Below are 22,029 nucleotides of genomic sequence, written 5' to 3'. Positions count from 1 at the left end.
CCATCCATTCTTTTTTGAAACTGTCTATGCCATTTTCTCTCTCGTCCTATTCCATTTTCCCCTCTTCCATTTTCTCTATCCCTCTCTTCCAATTTCTCTCTCCCTCAATTAAATTTTGTCTCTCCCTTTCAATTTCATATTCCCTCTCCGGTGTTTTTTTCTTTTCAAACCATTTTCTTCGCCTCTCTTTCGTTAGTCATCCTCTTTCCGTCTCTTCTTTTTCGTCGTATTTCTCTCTCTCTTTTTTACTCTCTCTACCTTCTTCTCTCAATTCCTCTCTCTTTCTTCCTCTTTCTTTCCGGCTTCCGATTTCTTTCGGTCTCTCTAATTTTTGAAACTGTCTATTCCATTTTCTCTCTCGCCCTCTTCCATTTTCTCTCTTCCCCTCTTGCATTTTCTCTATTCCTCTCTTCCATTTTCTCTCTCCCCCAATTAAATTTGCTCTTTCTCCCTTTCAGTTACATATTCCCTCTTCGGTATTTTTTCTCTTTCTCTCCTTTTTCCTCTCTGTTTCGTTAGTTTTCCCTTTCTCGTCCCTTCTTTTTCGTCGTCTTTCTCTCTCTCTCTATTTTCATCTCTTCGTCTTCTTCTCTCTCTAGCTCTCTCTAGCTCTCTCTTTCTGGCTTCCGATTTCTTTCGCTCTTTTTAATTTTTGAGACTTTCAATTCCAATTTCCTTCTCCCTCTCTTCCATTTTCTATCTTCTCCTCTTTCCATTTTCTATATCCATCTCTTCCATTTGCTCTCTCCCCCTCTTCCATTTCCTCCCTCCCCCACTTCCATTTCTTTCTCTCCCTTTCATTTCCATTTTCCCTCTCCGTTTTGTTTTTTGACTCTTTCTCTCTTTTTTCTTTCGTTTTTTTTTTCGTCCCTCTTTCGTTAGTTCTCCCTTCTTCATCTTCTTTTTCTCAGTCTTTCTCTCTCTTTCTCTCACTTCCTTTTTCTTTTTATCTTTCTCTCTCTCTATCTTCCTCTTTCTCTTCCCTTTCTCTCTTCTTATCTGATTTCTTTCTCTCTCTATTTTCTTCTCTCCTTCTATCTTCCTCTCTTTCTCTTCCTCTTTCTTTCTGGCTTCCGATTTCTTACGCTCTCACGAATTTTTGAAATTATCTATCCCATTTTCTCTCTCGACCCATTCCATTTTCTTTCTTCCGCTCTTACATTTTCTCTATCCCTCTCTCCCAATTTCTCTCTCCCTTTTAATTCCACATTCCCTCTCCGGAGTTTTTTTCTCTTTCTCTCCATTTTCTTCTCTTCGTCTCGCTTTCAGTAGTTATTCCTCTTTCTGTCCCCTCTTTTTCGTCGTCTTTATCTCTCTCTTCTTCTCTCTTTATTCTTTCTTTATCTCTCTCTATCTTCCTCTCTCTCTATCTCTTTCTTTCTGGTTTCCGATTTCTTTCGCTCTCTTTAATTTTTGAGACTATCTATTCCATTTTCTCTCTCCCTATCTTTCATTTTCTCTCTCCCCCTCTTCCATTTTTTATCTTCCCCTCTTACATTTTCTAGCTTCCTCTCTCCCATATTCTCTTTCCCCCTCTTCCATTTTCTCTCTCCCCCTCTTCCATTTTCTCTCTCCCCCTCATCTCTTTTCTCTATCCCCCTCTTCCATTTTCTCTATCCCCCTTTTCCATTTTCTCTCCCTCTTTCAATTCCGTTTTCTTTCTACCGTGTTTTCTTTTTCTGACCATTTTGTTCGTTTTCCTCTCTTCATCTTTCTATCGCTAGTTTTCCCCCTTTCAGTAATTTTCAAATCTTCTTTCTCTTTTTTTTTTTGGCTTTCGATTTCTCCCTTTCTCCTTAATTTTCCAGACTTAATGGTTTTTCATAATTTTCCCAAAAAAATACATTTATACTCACATTAAATTAGGCTCAAAATGATGAATTATAGCACAAAAGGCCATGCCATTACGCCAACTGGTGGTTAGATTGGTAACCTTAACATTGGGATATTCTTTGGTAACTTCTTTGCACCATTCCAGCAAATCTTGACCAGGAGTATTCTCTTTGAGTATGATCTTCTCAACCGGTTTAAGGGAATTATTTTGCCCACCATTGCTAAGGGAAAGGTGGCCATTTGAATTGGTGGAGTTGGTTGTGGATGTTCTGTTGTTTGAGCTGTTGAGGGTGGTGTTGCTCTGACTATTGGTGCTTTTGCTGTTATGCGATGCGGAGATATGCGAGGGTGGTGTGGGTTCTATGGACTCATAGGACTTCTTCAGATTCAAAGGTTGCAATTCGGGACGTTTATGATGTTCCGCCTTAAAGGAGGTAGACGAAATATTCAATTCGTTGATTTTTGCAGAGAAATTATTTGGACTATCCTCCTTGGGAGATTTATTGTCACTGGTGGCCTCAGAACTAGAGGTGGTGGTGTTTAGCACTTGTGTTTTATTTGAATCACTGCTGAGATGGGAACTTCCAACTTCTGTGGCTGTGACTGTGGTGTCATTTGCGGTGCAGGAAATTTTCGTGGATTCAGCAATTTCATGGCTGGCAAAGGTCAGATCCAATGACTTGTTGTGGGACTCATCTTTCTTGCCATGTTCTTTGGTCTCGCTCTGGGTTGAGGAATCTTTTTCTTGTTCGCCAGTGAATTTCAAGCTCTTACGCACTGGTTTAACAGGCTCTTCGCCAGCGGGGGTTTTCTTTTCGAAAACCTTGCCTATGGGGGTGGAGGTGACAATTCTCATTAATCTATTGGGCTCCTTCTTCGTGGTTTTCTCCTCCGGGGGGGCTGGTTCTTCATTAGGAACTTGATCTCTGTGTAGAGGAGTTGAGGATGAAGCCGCCGTTGTAGCACTGGGTGTCTTTAGGTTATCCTCCATGTACCCATCACCCTCGTGGGGTGTGTATGGTGGCTGTAGGTCTGATTCAAATTCAAAATTCAAATTATTAACTTCAGCCAAAGGAGTGGGATCTTCGGACAATGAAGGGACTACGTACGAAGAACACATAATGTAGGTGGTAGTAGTAGTTAGGTGGGTAAGAGGGTGGGTTATACAAACGTACGAACAAACGAACATTTGAATTGGTTTTTAGATTTCGTTTTCCAATTAATTGGTTATTGATTTAGTTCAAGTCGAATTGAAATGAGGCAGTAGTTAACAGATTAAGGTTTTTGTTTGGAGTATAGAGAATGTTTATATGATAAAGTACATTGAAACATTTATACATGGAACGATTACATTTGGTATTACAACAAACAAAAATCCAACAACACACGCACAAGATATAATTTTTTTTTTTTTTTGTATTCAGTTACAGGATATGAGTTTTTATAAATGTGTTGCATATGTATGTGTGTTGTATATGTACGAATGTGGCCAGATTGTGTGTTAATAGTTGATTTTCATTTTTTTTTGTTTTTCGATTTTGTTTTGATACCGTTTTTGTTTTCGGAATAAAGAGAAAAAAGTAGAATAGTTGTACAATAAACAAATTAATTAAGTATTTATAAGTATGTTCATATATATATAGAGATTGGTTATATTGGTATGAGTAACAGAAACAGATACTGATATGTATGTATGGATGTTAGGAATGTATGAAAAAATGCATGACACATGAACATTAGAGGATGATACTCTACATTTATGTTAGCACATAATACGTAACGAAAACTTTTTCGCCGAAATAAAAACTTCAAATTTGTGACCAAAGAAAACGTTTGTTCGAGCAAAGATTGGAAGTTTTGATAAATATTTTTAAATTTTTTCTAAAACTTTATTTTACTACAATAGAGCCTTTTAGAACTAGTTCAAGTAGTTAGTTTACTGAAACAAACGAACTAGTTGAACTAGAGCGCTTTAGATGGTTCTTTTCGTTCAACAGAATATTCATTCTAGCTTAGTAATCGCATACCGTTCGTCGAAAGAATAGTTAGACAGCTCACAAAATGAACTGAACTAGTGAACTAACTGGAACAACAAATTAACTAAACACAATGCAGAACTTACTAAAATAACTAGTGCAACTAGTGAATTAACTACTGAATTACCTGAACGAGAAAGTGAACTGGCTGAAAGAACTGCTAATTTAACTAACCTGAACTAACTAAACGAGCTAGTGAACTTACTAAACGAACTAGTTCAGTTAACGAAAATAAGCTGGAGTAAGCCATCGTTTAAATTAATTAAATTGCCCGCAACTGGAGGCCACCATAGTGCAAACGTTAGCATATCCGCCTATGACTCCAAACGCCTGGATACGAATCCTGGCAGGAATATCAGACAATTTTTCAGCGGGGGTATACCTCTCCTAATGCTGGAATATCAGACAATTTTTCAGCGGCGGTTATACCTCTCCTAATGCTGGCGAGGTATTTTGTCATGTAAAAAAAAAAAAAGAGGTGTCGCTCTGGGGCACGCCGTTCGAACTCGACTATAAAAAGAAGGTCCTTTATCATTGAGCTTAAAATTAAATCGGACAGCACTCATTGTTATGTTTGCCACAGTTCCTTAAAGGAATGTTCATGGGCAAATTTGCATTTGCCGCAACTCTCTCATTTTCTCTCTTCTCCTCTCTCTCTCTCTCTTCTCCTCTTTTTCTCTCTCTCTCTCCCACTTTCTGTAGCCTGATACAGCTCCCTAATAAACTGATCTCCCTATTTTACTTTTTAGCCCCTAAAGGGCGCAATTCATATTCGATTTGGCTGACATTTTACACAATGACTTCTACTATGGTCTCCAACATTCATTTCAACATTGCTTGATTCAACATAACTTGATATGACTCCAATAGCATAGCAATTCTTTTCTTTTATCCTTTGTTCGCCTAAAAAGACAAATGCGATCCATGGTGGAGTGTATATAAAATTCGGCCCGGCCGACCTAAGCACGCTTTTACTTGTTTCTTTCTCTCACTTAATTGCTCTCTCTCTCTCTTTCTTTCTAATTCTCTTTCTGACTCACTTTTTCTCTCTTCTCTTCTCTCACGCACTTTCTCCCTCATTTTCTCTTTCTCATTTTTTCTCTCTCTTTTTCACTTTCTCTATCTCACTTTCTCTCTTTCACTTTCTCCTATCTTCCATTACACCGAATACTTTCGAAGTCACAGATTGTCTTCTTTAAAAAAAGTTGGTTAAAAATATTGGAATTCGATTGGGATTTATCCATTGAGGTACACTTCTTTATTAGCCTCTTCTAGTTGACTTTAAACAAAAATACTCCCTCCCCATTATTATTTTTGAGATAATATTCTTCTAAAACTCTTTCTCTCTTTCGTTCTTATTCACTTTTCTCTCTCATTCTCTTTCTATTGGGTTGCCCAAAAAGTAATTGCGGATTTTTAAAAGAAAGTAAATGCATTTTTAATAAAACTTAGAATGAACTTTAATCAAATATACTTTTTTACACTTTTTTTCTAAAGCAAGCTAAAAGTAACAGCTGATAACTACCAGAAGAAAGAATGCAATTACAGAGTCACAAGCTGTGAACAAATTTGTGAACGCCGACTATATGAAAAATCCGCAATTACTTTTTGGGCAACCCAATATTTTCTCTTTCATCCTCATTCTCCCTTTCTTCCGCTCTCTCTCTTTTCTCTTTCTCACTTTCTCTCTCTTTCTCTTCTTTTTCTCACTTTCTCTCTAACTCACATTGTCTCTCAATTTCTCCCACTCTCTCTTTCACTTTCTCCCTCTCCACTTTCTCTTTAACTCACTTCCTCTCCCTTCCTTTTCTCTAACTCACTACTCTCACTTCCTTTTCTCTTTCTCACTTCTCCATATCGCTCTCTCGTTTTCTCCCCCTCTTTCGATCCTCACTTTCTCCCTCTCTCCCTCGCTCTTTCAGTTTGTCCCAATCTTTCTCACGCTCTCTTACACGGGCTGTCTCCTATCTCCCATTACAACGATTACTGCCGTAGTCACAGAATGTCTTCTTTAAAGAAGTGGTTTAAACATATTGTAATTCGATTGTGAATTGTCTATTGTAGTTCTCTTATTTATCAACCTCTCCTAGTTCACTTTACACATAATGATCTATCTCTCCATTATTATTTTTGAGATAATATTCTTCTTAAACACTTTCTATTTTCTCTCTCTCATTCTTTTTTCCTCTCATTCTCTTTTCTCTCGTTCTCTTTTCAATCCTCTCTTCTTTCTCCCTTTCTCTCCCCCACTCTCTCTATCCCCCACTTTCTCTCTCTTTCTCACTTTCTCTCTCTCTCCCTCTTCTCTTTCTTATTTTCTCTTCAGCTCACATTCTCTCTCAATTTCTCCCTCCCCCTCACACTTTTTCCCTCTCTCTGGCTTTCTTCCTCTCTCTCACACTTTCTCCCCCTCTCATTCTCCTTCTCTCTCACATTCTAACTCATTTTCTCTCTCCCGCTTTCTCCGCCTCTCATTCTCTCTCTCCCACTCTCTTTCGCTCTCTCACTTTTTTCCCTCCTTCTCTCTTCACTTTTTTCCCTCCGTCTCTCCTTCGCTCGCTTAGACGGGCTGTTCCCTATCTCCCATTACAACGATTACCTTCGAAGTCGCAGAATGTCCTCTTAAAAAAAATGGTTTAAAGATATAGCAATTTGATTGTGAATTAGCCATTGAGGTTCTCTTTTTTATAAACCTCTTCTAGTTATTTTTACTCTCTCTCATTCTGTTTTGTCTCTCATTCTCTTTCTCCCTATCTCTCTTACTTTCGTTTTCTCACTTTCTCTCTATCTCTCTTATTTTTCCCACTTTCTGCCTCTCTTCTCTATACCACTTTCTCGCTCTCTTATTTTCTCCCTCTCGCTTACTTTCGCTCTTCTTTTTCTCACTCTGTCTTTCCTCTATATCCCACTTTCTCGATTTCTCATTTTCTCCCTCTCTCTCACTTTCTCCCTCTCTCTCTCACTTTTTTATTCTCTTTCTCTCACTTACTCCCTCTCTCTCACCTTCACCCTCTCTCTCACATTCTCCCTCTCCATCTCCCACTTTTTCCCACTCCATCTCTTACTTCTCCCACTCTCTCTATCTTCGCCCTCTCTCTCACTCGTTCTCTCTAATTCACTTTCTCCATGTATCTCGCTCTCTTACTTTCTACCTCTCTCTCTCCCTTTCTTACTTTCTCTCTAACTCACTTTCTCCTTCATTCTCTCACCTTCTCCATATCTCTCTCTCACTTTCTCCCTTCACCCTCTCTCTCACATTCTCCATCTATCACTTTCTTCATCTATCACTTTTTCCCTCTTCATCTCTTACATCTCTCACTCTCTCTATTTGCCCTCTCTCTCTCTCTCTCTCTCTCTCTCTCTCTTTCCCTCTAAATCACTTTCTCCATGTCTCTCGCTCTCTTACTTTCTACCTCTCTCTCTCTCTTACTTTCTACCTCTCTCTCCCTTTTACTTCTACCTCTCTCCCTCTTACTTTCTACCTCTCTCTCTCTCTTACTTTCTCTCTAACTCACTTTCTCCCTCAATCTCTCGATCTCTCACTTTCTCCCTCTCTCTCTCTGTCTTTCTTAAAAGGTCTATCCCCTATCTCTTTTCTTTTTCAACTTCTCCCAATCTATTTAACATCTAACACTCTCTTGCCATTATCATTTTCGAGATAATATTTTTCCTAAAACTCTTTAATAAAAATAAACAGGACCTTTCATTTTGTGGTATACTTTCTTCCTTCTTCCTTTCCTAAACTGTCTATCGCTATCGTTCCCTTACCAATACTCTCCTTTCTCCATAATTTCTTTCTTTTTCTCCCCCTGCCTCTTGCTTTACATTCCTGTTTTCTTTAGTCACAATTTTGAACTACTGCACTTGGAAATCAGTTTTTCTATCTAAAGTCAAGACAACTTATATACTTTTAAAAATATCTATATATTACGTATAATATTATATATAGGCTAATACATATAATTAAATATTATTTTTTTAGTACTACATATAGTTTGAGGGAAAAATAATGCAACATGATGAGAACAGAAAACCAAACTAAATGCACATGACAAGCTTAACCTCAATAACTTACCACTCAATGGTGTGGGTAAGTCCATGCAGCCATTTAAACTTGTGGTCATTTGTTCCAATTGTTGAGTGAAATCAAACAAATGATCCGATATATCGGCAGAGTTTTCCAAATCTGGAATATCCTCCAGATCATCCAAAGGTGCAACATCACAATTGTTATTCACCGACATTAAGGAAACCACGCTTTGCATGTCTTCATCGCTTAAAAGTGAAAAGAAATCGAAACATTATAGAAAAAATTGCTAATATATATGTATTCAAAAAAAAATATTTTTTGATATCGCATTGGGGGCGGACCCTCTCCCTTACCCCAAAAGTACCAGCCAAAAATAAAAGTGGACCGATCGGGACAATATGGGACTTAAATGAAAGGTATTCAAGAATAGAGTACATATTCCATATTAAAAATCGGGTCCAAGTAATTGGGGGGCCGCCCCGATCCCGAAACCCCCCAAATTGGTTTATTGGACGATAATGATAATGTTGGAAGGGGGCGGACCCTCCCCCGTTACCACAAAAGTACCAGCCAAAAATAAAAGTGGACCAATGGGGACAATATGAAACTTAAATGAAAGGTATGCAAGAGTAGAGTACAAATTCCACATTGAAAATCGGGTCAAGTAATTGGGGGACCGCCCCGATCCCAAAACCCCCCAAATTGGTTTATTGGACGATAATGACAATATGGGGCTCGAATGACAGGTATTCGGGAGTAGATTACGAATATGTCAGAAAGGAGGTATAGGCTATGTAATTTGTTGATGTTGGAAGGGGGCGGGCCCTCCCCAGTTACCACAAAAAAGCTACCCAAAATCAAAAGTGGACCGATTGGGACAATATGGATCTTAAATGAAAGGTATTCAAGTGTAGAGTACAAATTCCATATTGAAAATCGGGTCCAAGTAATTGGGGGCCGCCCCGATCCCAAAACCCCCCAAATTGGTTTATTGGACGATAATGACAATATGGGGCTCGAATGAAAGGTATTCGGGAGTAGATTACGAATATGTCAGAAAGGAGGTATAGGCTATGGAATTTGTTGATGTTGGAAGGGGGCGAACCCTCCCCCGTTACCACAAAAAATCCACCCAAAATCAAAAGTGGACCGATAGGGACAAAATAGGTATCAAATGAAAGATATTGGAGAGTAAAAAACGAATGTGGTATAAAAATTTGGGTTAAGTATCCAAGGGGTCGCCCAACCCAAAAACTGCTCCAAATAGACATATTGGACGTATATATCAATATAGGACTCAAATGAAAGGTATTCGGGACTGCGTATATGACATAAAAAACGAGGTCCATGAAATTGATGGTCGCCCCATCCCCGATAAGCTCCCCAAATGGGAATACTACTCAATCATAGCTTGATGAAACTCAAATGAAAGGCATTTGAGAGCAGATTACGAATATGACATTAAACTTTTTGTCCAAGAATGTAGGTGGTGTTTCAAAATCGCCTCCAATAGGTTACAAGATTCCATTGCCGGACAATATCCTGCAATGGAATCTCAAAAGTTATTTGACATATTAAAACAATGGGTAATCAAGTGATAGATTTTTTTGAGTTGAGTGCGTCATTGAAATTTGTGCTCAAGTGTCAGTATGGCGCACAACCCTCATATAGACGCCCTCCACCAAACGGCTGTATACACCAATCATGACAATATGAGATTAAATTTAAGATATAAGGTTGTGAACTGCGAATCTGATATCATTATTCTGCTCATATATCTAGCGGACCACCTCACCCCAAAACAGTCGATCAATTACAATGACCTAACGGTACACTGTGTGATTTAATAAATGTGTAGGCCGCCATAACCCCGAAATAATAACCTTCAGTGTGATAGCAGGAGTCGCAAACCTTAACGTTAAGGTTGCAACCATTTTTAGCTCATCGCTAGACGAGACCAAACGACGTGTTGACACTTTTTTGTTCAAGAGTTTTACATGATAAGGACTATCGCCACCGCACTAAATATATAGAATGACAAATTAGTTTTTACCATAGAAAATCGTTTAATATGGCAATTTAATATGATTTAAAATAAAAAAGACGAAATGATGACTATTTAATAGGTAGTCATATGGTATGGTGGTTGTCTATGAATGACTATTCATAGACAACCACCACATGATGACCACCACTCTAAGCGAGTAGCACTAACATTTTAATTAGCGCCATCTGGCAGTTTTCAATTGAATTTGTTTGATCCAATTGGATTTAGTTGATCCAATTAACATGAACATGAACAGAGAGAGTGCCGGGTGGTAAAAATTAATCATCAGCATGTATCTTTGTTATGACAACCTATCGCTCCTTTGAATAAAGAAAAATAGAATGTAGGAATTTCGTTTCGGTTGTTTGTGGTACTATTTTTTAACTTTCCCACCCAGGCGGTGTTTAAGGTAGTTTAATTGCCAATCTTTGCCATAGATATGAATACAAAAAAAAATTCTATACAATTACCCTAATTTTCCAAAATGACCCATCTCGGAGATGGGTGGGGCGATTTAAGCGAAATTTTGTTTGCACACTTACAGCGACCTAAAAACAAAAAATTTGGTATCAAATTCTGGGGTGGAATGCCTAGGAGGGCCGCCCACACCCAAAACCTGCCCAACGGATCTATAGACCAAGCACCCCCATCTACCACAAAACCCCTCAAATCGGACATATTTACCGACCATGGCAATATGGATCTTAAATGAAAGGTCTTTGGGAATAGAGCACAAAATTGACTTTCACTTTTGGGACCAAGTCTCTGGGGGTACACCACACCCCAAGAAGGACTTTTACTGAGCATTGCAATGTGGGGTTTCAATTGAGTGTAGAAAAATCCATAGGAAAATTAGAATACATTTTCAACTACAATTACCCAAAAATATTAAAATTTAGAGTACTCCTCTCCAACATAGCATAATGGGGCGCAACAGAGCGGGCCGGGGTAAGCTAGTCTTATATATAAAAATCAATTTGTGTTTTTCTGTGTGTTCTTTATAGACTCAATAACGGCTGAACCTATTTTCTTGAAATTTTCACTGATGGTGCATAATGATCCCGTGGTGAAAATAGGGTACTAAATTTATTAATATCTGAAGGGGGGCGGCCCCTCCCCTTTACCCTAATTTACAAAAACGCCAGATCTCGGAGAGGGATAATGCGATTTTAACGAAATTTTGTGTGCCTTCAATAGGAACCTAAAAAGAAAAAAATTGGTATCTAAATTTCGGATGGGCTACGTAGGGGGACGCCCCCCCCCCCCTTCCCCCAACTACCAAATATATATAACGACCAATTACGACAATATGGGACTCAAATGAAAGGTGTTTAAGATTAGAAAACTTATCTGATATCCAATTGTTGGACCGTGCGCTTGGGGGGTCACCCCAACCCCCAAAACACCCCTAAATCGTACATATTTACCGACCATGGCAATATGGGACTCAAATGAAAGGTGTTTGCAAGTAGAAAACGAATCTGATATCCAAATGTGGAACCAAGTTTCTGGGGGTCCTCCCCTTCCCCAATACACCACCCAAATAGGACTTATTTACTGACCATGACAATATGGGACTCAAATGAAAGGTTTTTGAGTGTAGAATACGAATTTGTTATCTAAATGTGGGGGAAAGTGTTTTGGGGTCGCCCCTCTCAAAAAAAACCACCAAGAGGACAAATTTACGATCATAGCAATATGGGGCTCAAGTGAATGGTCTTTTGGAGTAAAGCAAGAATTTGATATCAAAATTTGGGAAAAACCGCCTATGGGGTCACTCCACTCCCATAACACTACCGAAAAAAAATATTCAAAGGATAATTTTGCTCCATATAAAGTAAAAGAAGGCACAGCGGAGCGGGCTCAGTTCAGCTAGTAAAGCATAAAAAATGAAACAAAAATAAAAATAAATAATGTAACAATGAACAAAATATAAAAACAAAAACAATTAAAATGAAAAAAAAAATAATAATAAAAGTATTTTTTTAATAAAATGTATTGTCATGGCCCAGGATTTTCTTTTTTTTTTTTTGCCTTACACTTGCTATACTTACGTGGCCTTGCCCTCTCTCAGGAAGACACAACTGATGGTAAGTTCCAAATCAGCTGCTGTTACTTTACGTGACACCGGTTTAAGATTTAGCGTGAAACTCTGCTGGGTCGACTCAATACTGGCATATTTGCGCATATTGATATTTGCATTTGCCAGGACACGTTTTTTGCCCAAAGGAGTTATCTGAAAAAAATTACACAAAAGAGGAAAAACGTGAGTTAAAGAATTGTGTATAAGTGAGGTTGTACAACATCAACAAGAAAAAGTTTTCCCCTTTGAAAAATAGACTTCAAAATGATGTGATATTGTAGTGGAAATGATGATGATGATGTGAGTTTCCCTGCCTTTTTTACTTCCTTTTTTTCTGTAGAGTGCGTGACCAAATCTAATATCCCAGAGCCAATAGAAAATTAAATGCAAAATTAGGTCATTATTTCAATAGGTTAGCAATGCTAGGTACAAACAGGTTTTCTTCATTTGCCCAACAATTCTATCGATTTTCTTTACATTGTAAAAGTTTGCAATTTCAAATTGCCTTGCAAAAGCGTATAAAAAACCCAACGCCACATCATATTCTCTCTAATTCTCTTGTCAACGTTTATGGGTTGGCTTTTTTTTCGTTATTGCGTTGCTGTGTTATTGCGGTTTTGAATAATGATGATTGTGGAAAGGTTTTTGGGGACGTGGGCTAACCTTTCATTTTATAAGTGACCACAGAAAGCCCACAATATCACAAATTGAAATGAGCTGAAAGTAAGTAAAACTCATACGACGTTACAATTTTAGCATTGCCAAGCCAACGGGCCTGTACCCATTCTCCCCTGGTGAAAGTTATTGTTGAGTACCGTGATTAAAGGACGAAATTCTATACCTTCACTAAGGTATCATAACAAGGCAGCACTGACTAACTACCCAAGTGGCCTTGAAATTTTATAGCCTAAAAAACACGCCAATGCCTTAATGACCACAACACTGTTGCAATTATTGGGTGATAGTTGGCCTAAGCTTCCCAGAATTAGGGGGTCAACTATGGTCTTTCAAATTTCTGCGAATAGTCGCAAGCTTCGTTCATCTTTTGTTTTTTGTCTTTCTTGAATTCTGGGAATGATCCATTTGTTGATTACGTGTTGATGCCTCATTTTGTGTGCTGCTTGCTTTGCAAATAATTGAATTTAAAGGCCAATGTAAATATCACACTGGGGTTGGAAGGGGAAGACCTTAATTAATAGACACGCTATATGCATGGCACTTTGTTGTGGGCTGGACGGACGGAAGGAAGGAACACCATAACATTTAACGCCTCTGCTCATTAATTTGTTTATCTCTCAACGTCTGGGCATGCGAAAAAAGAACGGAAACACTATGGGTCACTTAGAGGACAAAATTTTCCAAAGCAATAAAAGTTTCATAAAATTCATAAGAAACTAGCCGAACCGGGCCCGCTCCGATGCGCCTTCTTCAACTCTTTTATGTCTTTTTATGGTGTGGACAATTTGCCCTCAATGTGGATATCGAACTCGTGCCATTGTAGCCTATGACGCTGGATAGCGTTCGAATCCTGGCAAGAACATCGGACCAAGCGGTGTTTATCCCCTCTGAATGTTGCCGACATTTGCTAGGTACAATGCCATGCAAGGTCATTTAAAAAATTTTTCCCAAAGAGGTGTCGCACTGCGGGATGCCGTTCGGACTCGGTTATAAAAAAAAGGTCCCTTAACATTGAGTTTAAACTTGAATCGGAATTTCCCCCTTCTCGATTGCTGGTGGTAATGTTCTTCCTCAGGGGAAGGGATGGCACCTCATACATTTCGTCTTAAATATGGATATCAAATTCGTGATGTACTTCAAAATCCCTTTAATTTGAGCTACATATTGCCATGGCCGGTAAATATGAATCGTTTGGAGAGTGTTTTGGGGTTGGGGGGAGGGCCCGCTGGGTACTTGGACCCAAATTTTAATACCAATTCGTATTCTACTCTCCAATACCTTTCATGTGATACCTATATTGTCCCAATCGGTCCACTTTTGATTTTGGGTTGTGTTTTTGGCATAAGGGGGAGGGTCCGCTCCCCTTCCGATATTCGAAAAGTTAGATTACGTTTCCTTTCAGACCAACCTACACAATCTGGGAAAATTTCAAGGTAATCGGTTCTGCCGTTTTTCAGTCTATCCGGAACAAACAAACCGAGTCCCATCCGTGATTGGCTAATGTACCTATTTTGGGTGTTTTTTGGGGGGTGGGGTGACCCCCTATACTTCGACATGAATTTGTATGCCAGATTCGTTATCTACTCCCGCATACTTTTCATTTCATACCCATACTGTCCTTATCGGTCCACTTTTGATTTTGGGTGATGTTATTGGGGTAATGGTGGAGGGTCCTCCCCCAACCATTATCAATAAATTATAAAGCCTATTCCTACTTCCTGACCATATTCGTAATCTACTCCCGAATACCTTTCATTTGAGTTCCATATTGTCATGATCGTCAAATAAACCTATTTTAAGGGGTTTTGGGGTTGGGGCGGCCCCCGAGGTACTTGGACCTAACTTTTATTATGAAATTCGTACTCTACTCCTGAATACCTTTCATTTGAGTCCAATATTGTCCTGATCGGTCAACTTTTATTTTTGGGTAGTACTTTTGCGGTAAGGGGGAGGGTCCGCCCCCCTCCCCTCCCAAGTGCTCAATAGTCTCTTCCTCATCCTTATCGAGGCAACTCCTATCGAAGTCATTGTGCGGTATCCCTATGTGCGCCGCCATGCGGCCTATAGCACAGTGTCCGGTTATGAATCCTGTCAAAGTACTCATCGACCTCTAATCGAATACCAGCAACTCCCTCTTCCTCCTCCGGTCGATGACCGGCCATAGCGCCTTCAAAGTCCGGCAACCATCTACCGAGTCCCACCTCGCCACTGACACCGCCCTGGCCTTCCCATCTACTGTGTTCAGTAGCTCGACAAATGGCACTTAGACAAGATCGATGACTGGTCCGCCCGGCGCAGACGAACCGCTTCTGGCGCACTCGTCCCCCCTCTTATTTCCTGGAATCCTCTCATACCCAGGAACCCATGTAAGCGTCACATCGTCGGCCCGGAGCCTATCCAGGGATTCCATACAATCCGCCACGCATCTTGACCTCATCATCCTTGACCCCGAGGTCTTGAGCGCCGCCATACTGTCCACATAAATTCTTAGTTTGGAGAGCGGTTAGCCCCTTACCAGAATTTCTTTTGCGGCCACTGCAATGCCACAGACCTCTGCCTGAAAAACCGTACACTCGTTCGGCAGTCTCAGAGATATACTGATTAAGAGCACCAGAGCAGACCCCCAATCCAGTCCCTGAATCCATCTTGGAGCCATCTGTGTAGCTCGAGGTCTCATCCTCCTCAAATACACCATCCGCCCTCCATTTGTCCCTCTCAGGAAAACGAATCGCGAATGCCCTCGCTACAGTCGGCACTGGTGCCAGGTAGTCGGAGATCCTCCTCAGTCTACCCTCGAATCGAACTGTGGCCGCAACCATCCTCCTTCAGCATGCCGAGCTCTCTCAACCTAGGCGCGACCCTGGCGGTGCAGTTTCAAATAAAGGCCCCAATGGGCTGCATATCCAGCATCACCACTAGGGCTGCTTGGACCATCTTGAACTCACCTGGACCATCTTGAACTCCCTCCCATTCGTTTTCTTCTCTACGGCATCCCACCATACTAGTGCCCTATAGGCCAGTACTGTTCTCACGATGGTCGTATACATTCAATAAATCATCCTGGGACTCACCCTCCATTCCTACCGAACACCCTCTGCAGGAGTAAAAAGCGCACAGCGCCTATCTTTAGTTAGGATAGTTTCGAATCGAGGACTATGCCTAAATACCTCCTACGCGCAAAGAGCACCAGCTCCGTCTTCCCTGGGTTGGTCCTCAACCCATTACTGGTAGCCCATCGCGACAACCTCCTCAGTGACCCTTTCATGATCTCGTTGATCGTTGACAGAAACATGCCTCGGACCAGCAGCACGACGTCATCCGCATAAGCGATAATCCTGGTGCCAAACCCACCGAGATTCATCAGGATTTCATTACTCACGAGGTTCCACAGTGTCGGTGAGAACACCCCTCCTTGGGGCGTTCCTCTGGAGAAGAGCTTATTAATTTGAGCATTTTTAAGAAATTCAATTTGTGGTTTTTTATTTTTTGTATGTTTGTTCCGTATAGACTCAAAAACGGCTGAACGAATTACCTTGAAATTATCCCAGATTGTGTAGGTTGGTCTGGCAGGAAACATAGGCTGTAAAATTTTTTGATATCGGAAGGGGGGCGGACCCTCCCCCTTACCCCAAAAGTACTACTCAAAAATAAAAGTGGATCGAACGGGACAATATGGGATTCAAATGAAAGGCATTCGGCAATAGATTACGAATATGGTCAGGAAGTAGGAATATGCTTTAAAATTTAAAGATAACGGAAGGGGGCGTACCCTCCCCCTTATCCCAAAAACATAACCCAAAATCAAAAGTGGACCGATCGGGACAATATAGGTATCAAATGAAAGGTATTGGAGAGTAGAATACGAATATTGTATTAAAATTTGAGTCTTAGTACCCATCGGGCCCCCCAACCCCAAAACTCCCCAAATCAGACATATTTTACGTTCATTTCAATATGGGGCTCAAATAAAAGGTATTCGGGAGTACATTTCGAATCTGGCATACAAAATCAGATCGAAGTATAGGGGGCCACGCTACCCTTCAAAAATATCATTAGACCCATTATGACTATATGGTACTTGGCTGAACCGATTTTCTTAAAATTTTCATAGATTGTGTACGTTTGTCTGGAAGGAAGGCGCAGCGGAGCGGGCCCAGTTCTATAAAAAAAAAAATTATCGACTTTCTAATAAAAATCTAATTTGAATAAAATTTTCTATGAAAATAGGTAGTGAAAAAAATTTTCTTTTAAAATAAAATTTTCTTAAACTAAAATTTTGACAAAATTTCTTAAAAATAATAAAATTTGGACAAAATTTTCTATTGAAGGACAATCTCGAAATTTTTCCCTTACAATTTTCTAATCGCTACCCTTCAGAATTCATTGCCGTTGACCACTGTTCCCTAAGTATCTTGACTGACTTTTCTCGACTCCAGCTGACAACTACGTGGGACTTTCTATTATAGATACAGCATATCAATGTAGTCTTTATGCTGCTTGCAAGTGCGCAATTTGACCAATCCTGTTTCCTTGCTCCAAAAAAAAAAAAAAAAACACACACACACACAAAAATTAAATGCAAAAGAGCAAATATACTTTCGTTTTCATTAAAAAATGACATGCCGATAAATGGCGTCACTTGCAGCGGCAGTAGAATGTGGCAATGTAGGCGTTAAATTCGTTGTTAATGTGCACCGCAACAGCTAGGATGGAAATGAAAAACGCTCTTTAATGGCTTTTATATGCAAATCAACCAACGCTGAACGATGAAAAATGACAAAAAAAAAAAGATGTAGTGAAAAGAAATTGAAAAGCGCAAAATTAATAATCAACGCTTGTAAGGAATTATAAAGTGGGTTTTGCGGCAATGACCAGAAAAAATATGTTGGTGATGGTGGAAATGCATTCAAATAGCATGGTCTGGTTTCTTGTAATTAAAGTGGATTGTACTTTTTATGGCATGCAACATGGGGGGGATAGTGGGGAAACCCATCAAAAATGGATAAGAAAATATTTTTTCAAAAAAAAAAATGGGAAAAACAACTGGAAAAAATGTTTCGTTCGGTCAAAGCTGGCAAATTCTACCAAGCAGTTACTATAAAAAAATTAAAAAAAAATTTTTGGCAATAATAATTCTTGCGAAAAATTTTTTTCATAGTGGCATAGAGCGGACTAACATCCTCTTTTTAACCTAACCTACTTTTTTTAATTATTGTTTTTTTTTAACTATTAATTTTTATTATTTTTTAACTTGTTTTATTTTTTTTCAATATTTTTCAATTATTTTTTTTATAATATTTTTTTAATTATTTTATTTTATTTTTTTAAATTACAAAAAATATTTTTTTTTATAATTTTATTTGTTAGTTTTTCAATTTTTGCTTAAGTTTTTTTTTAAATATTTTTTTTAGCTATTTTTTTAAATAGTTTTTTTAATTATTTTTTTAAGTTATTTTTCTAATAATTTTTTAATAGTTGTTTTAATTTTTATTATTATTTTTTAATATTTTATTTTTTTTTAATTTTTTTTTTTAATTATTTTAATAATTTTGTTTAAATTTTTTGTTAAAATTAAACAAATATTAACAAATAATAAGAAAATTAAAAAAAAAAATTAAAAATAAACTATTGGGTTGCCCAAAAAGTAATTGCGGATTTTTTAAAAGAAAGTAAATGCATTTTTAATAAAACTTAGAATGAACTTTAATCAAATAATCTTTTTTACACTTTTTTCCTAAAGCAAGCTAAAAGTAACAGCTGATAACTGACAGAAGAAAGAATGCAATTACAGAGTCACAAGCTGTGAAAAAATTTGTCAACGCCGACTATATGAAAAATCCGCAATTACTTTTTGGACAACCCAATATTTTTTTAAATGATTTTTTTATTTATTTATTTTTTAATAATTTTTTCAATTGGTTTTTTTATTTTTTTTTACTATTTTTTAATTTTTTATTATTTTTTCAAATTTTTTGTTAAATTATTTTTCTAATTTTTTTACTATTTTTTTAAATAAATTTTTTAAATATTTTTTTAATAATTTTTTTTTAAGCTATTTTTAACAACTTTTTAATTATTTTGTTAACTATTTATTTTTTAATTACTTTTTTTAATAATTTTCTTTTATTATTTTTTTTTATTTTCTTATTATTATTATTTTTTATCATTATTATTTTTAATTATTTAATTTTTACTGTTTAATTTGAAATTTTTTTTTAATTCACAAAATTTTTTTTTTTTTATTATTTTAGTTGTAACTTTAATTTTGTTAATGGAATATTGGGTTGCCCAAAAAGTAATTGCGGATTTTTCATATAGTCGGCGTTGACAAATTTGTTCACAGCTTGTGACTCTGTAATTGCATTTTCTTCTGTCAGTTATCAGCTGTTACTTTTAGCTTGCTTTAGAAAAAAGTGTAAAAAAGTATATTTGATTAAAGTTCATTCTAAGTTTAATTAAAAATGCATTTACTTTCTTTTAAAAAATCCGCAATTACTTTTTGGGCAACCCAATAGTTGTTTGAATTTTTATTAAATTTTTTTTAATTTTTTAATATTTTATTTTTTTTTTAATTTTGTTAAAATTAAACAAATAATAAGAAAATTAAAATTATTTTTTTAACTATTTTTTAAATGATTTTTTTATTTATTTATTTTTTAATAATTTTTTCAATTGTTTTTTTTATTTTTTTTTTATTTTTTTTTTATTTATTTTTATTTTATTTTTTATTTTTTTTATTATTTTTTTAAATTTTTTGTTTAATTATTTTTCTAATTTTTTACTATTTTTTTAAAATAAGTTTTTAAATTACTTTTTTAATATTATAATTTTTTTAGTTATTTTTAAAAACGTTTTTAATTATTTTGTTAACTATTTATTTTTTAATTACTTTTTTTTAATAATTTTCTTTTATTATTATTTTTTTTATTTTTTTATTTTATTTTTTTCTTATTATTATTTTTAATTATTTAATTTTTACTATTTATTTAAATTTTTTTTTTATTCACAAACATTTTTTTTTGATTATTTTAGTTGTGACTTAAATTTTGTTAATGGAATATTTTTTCATATTGAATTTTTTTTAATTTTTTTTTGTTTTGTTTTTTTTTTTAATTTTTTTCTTGTTTACTTACGTCTTCTATAACAAACGTCCAATCTTTGTCCTCCAACTCATGGGTACGTGGATCTTTGAACAATGTTACTGTGATAGCATGATTATCGGGAACTGGCCATGTGACATTGCCGACCAGCGGATTCATCATATCCGGTTCCCAGGGCAGTGGGGCGGAGGCAACACGACGTGATCGTCTGGTCCACACCACCGACAAATTTGAGGGACGCCTAAAAATGGAAGAAAAAATTATAAAAATAAAAATTAAGTAGAATAAATAGGAAGCCTATTTTAGGTGATAGGAAAATTTTTTAAAAAATTTCAAAAAAATTGGAAATTTTATTAAAAAAAAACATTTCTAGGGAATTATTAAAAAATTTCATATTTGAAGAAAATTTTTCAAACACTTCATATTTATAGGAAAATTTTCAAAGTTTTTTATTTATTTATAAGAAGTTTTTATGTTTTAAAGACATTTTCACAATTATTTAAAAAAAAATTTTTTTTATTTTTTTTTCTTTAATTTATAATTCAGAAGAAATTTTTACAAAAGTTGCATACTAAAAGACATTTTTTAAAAATATCATATTTTTGGTAAATTGTTTATATTTATAAAAATATTTTCAAAAATTTCATATTTATAGGAAATTTTTTAAAAATTCCATACTTAAAGTAAATTTTTCAAAAACTTTATATTTCTTACACATTTTTTGTATGTTAAACCAACAATTAAAAATATTTGGCAACCCTGTTATCTAAAATTTTTGTTTTTATATAAGTTTTCAGCTTTAGAAATTTTCTCCCATAAATCACATTCATTAAATTTCTATAACCCTTTTATGATTTGTGTTTATTTAATAAAATTGTGTTTATTTTTTTTATTGAAGCATTAAACTGGCGCTTTCTGCCTGGGGTTTGTGTATTTGTATTTAGTCAACATTTCTATTCAATGTTTTATTTCATATTTTTTTTTTTTTTTTTGCTTCTTTTCAATTCTAGTTTCCCCTTCGAGAGTGACACGATTTCGCATGTTATTTTATTTCACATTCGTTATGTTACATTTTAAAACTAGGTCATCGCGTCATAATAGAGTGTAGGAAAAAAAATAGAAACGCAGTAGAAAAAAAAAACACACACAATTATGAAAAACAAACTGTTTGAATGAATGACACTACAAAATGTATGGAGGAAAGTAAAATTTTATGTGAGAGATTTTACAATTGCAACTGTGGCAGCAATTCAAAGCCATGTTTAAGGAAGAGGAGGCAAGCATACAAACATCCTATGCATATAATGAGGCATGGGAAAATGAAGGAATATCAAACAAGGACGTAGCAAAAGGGAGAGACAAGGACCTCACCTGTAGTTAAAAAACAAAACTTTAAAATACATACTTGTAACTCTTTAAATCCGTGCCCAAATGGGACATAGAGCTACAATGTGGAGTAATAATAAAAGCTACAATGACCCCCTTTGGTATGGAAAACTTTAATAGCACGTGCCCTCATCATAATGCTGCAGAGTTCATGTGATTTTCACTGCATCAAACTTTTACTTAAAGGCGATGAGAAGGATGATGACGATGATGATGCATCACATCGTGGGCATGCGTGGTTATGGGCAACCAGGGCAGTCTTTTGTTTTAATTCAAAACAAATATTAAGTTTACCAATGCTCGAATGCTAAGACGCAGAAAATAAAGGGTCGCTTAAACGAGGCGATATGAAAAATTTACAAAAAAAAATATATTTCCAAGAAAATTTTGTTAAAATTTCGTTTTTAAGAAAATTTTGTCAAAGTTTTAGTTGCTAAAGAAATCTGAGTCAGAATTTTAGTTTAAAAAAATATTTTGTCAAAATTCAATTTAAAAAAAATTTTTCTCAACATTTTATTTTTTAAAAAAAAAATTTTCACAAAATTTTACATTAAGGAAAACTTTAGTCAAAAATTAATTTTTTTTGGAATTTGTTTTTCAAAATTTTATATATGAAGAATATTTTGTCAAAATTTTAATTTTACACAAATTTTAATTTTTAAAAAATTTTTTGTCAAAATTTTTTTTTCGAAGAATATTTTGTTAAAATTTCGTTTTTAAGAAAATTTGTCAACATTTTATTTTTGAAGAATATTTTGTCAAAATTTTTTTATTTGAAGAAAATTTTGTAAAATTTTTTTTTCTTAAAACATTTTCCTAAAACTTTTCTTTAAAGA

General features: G+C 36.0%; 1 protein-coding gene across 5 annotated transcripts in view; it reads right to left on the bottom strand.

Moving 5' to 3' along the window:
- The window catches only part of LOC106081238 (EH domain-binding protein 1), a 110,032-nt gene that overhangs the window by 24,468 nt on the left and 63,535 nt on the right, over positions 1 to 22,029 (bottom strand). For 4 of the 5 annotated variants that reach the window (XR_009398298.1, XM_059368547.1, XM_059368550.1 and 1 more), the window contains exons 3-6: positions 19,841 to 20,048; positions 12,001 to 12,182; positions 7,945 to 8,144; positions 1,857 to 2,934 (exon numbers count right to left, since the gene is read on the bottom strand). Coding sequence is in view for 4 of the 5 variants with exons in the window: in XM_059368547.1 (XP_059224530.1) it covers positions 1,857 to 2,934; positions 7,945 to 8,144; positions 12,001 to 12,182; positions 19,841 to 20,048 (1,668 nt within the window). In the remaining variant the exon portion in view is untranslated. The remainder of the gene's footprint in view (positions 1 to 1,856; positions 2,935 to 7,944; positions 8,145 to 12,000; positions 12,183 to 19,840; positions 20,049 to 22,029) is intronic. The other variant, XM_059368549.1, reaches the window with a different exon arrangement.

This window comes from Stomoxys calcitrans, chromosome 5 (assembly GCF_963082655.1).
Source record: "Stomoxys calcitrans chromosome 5, idStoCalc2.1, whole genome shotgun sequence".
NCBI lineage: Eukaryota > Metazoa > Arthropoda > Insecta > Diptera > Muscidae > Stomoxys > Stomoxys calcitrans.
Note: the sequence above shows the minus strand (reverse complement) of the source record. Positions and strands in the feature narration are given on the sequence as shown.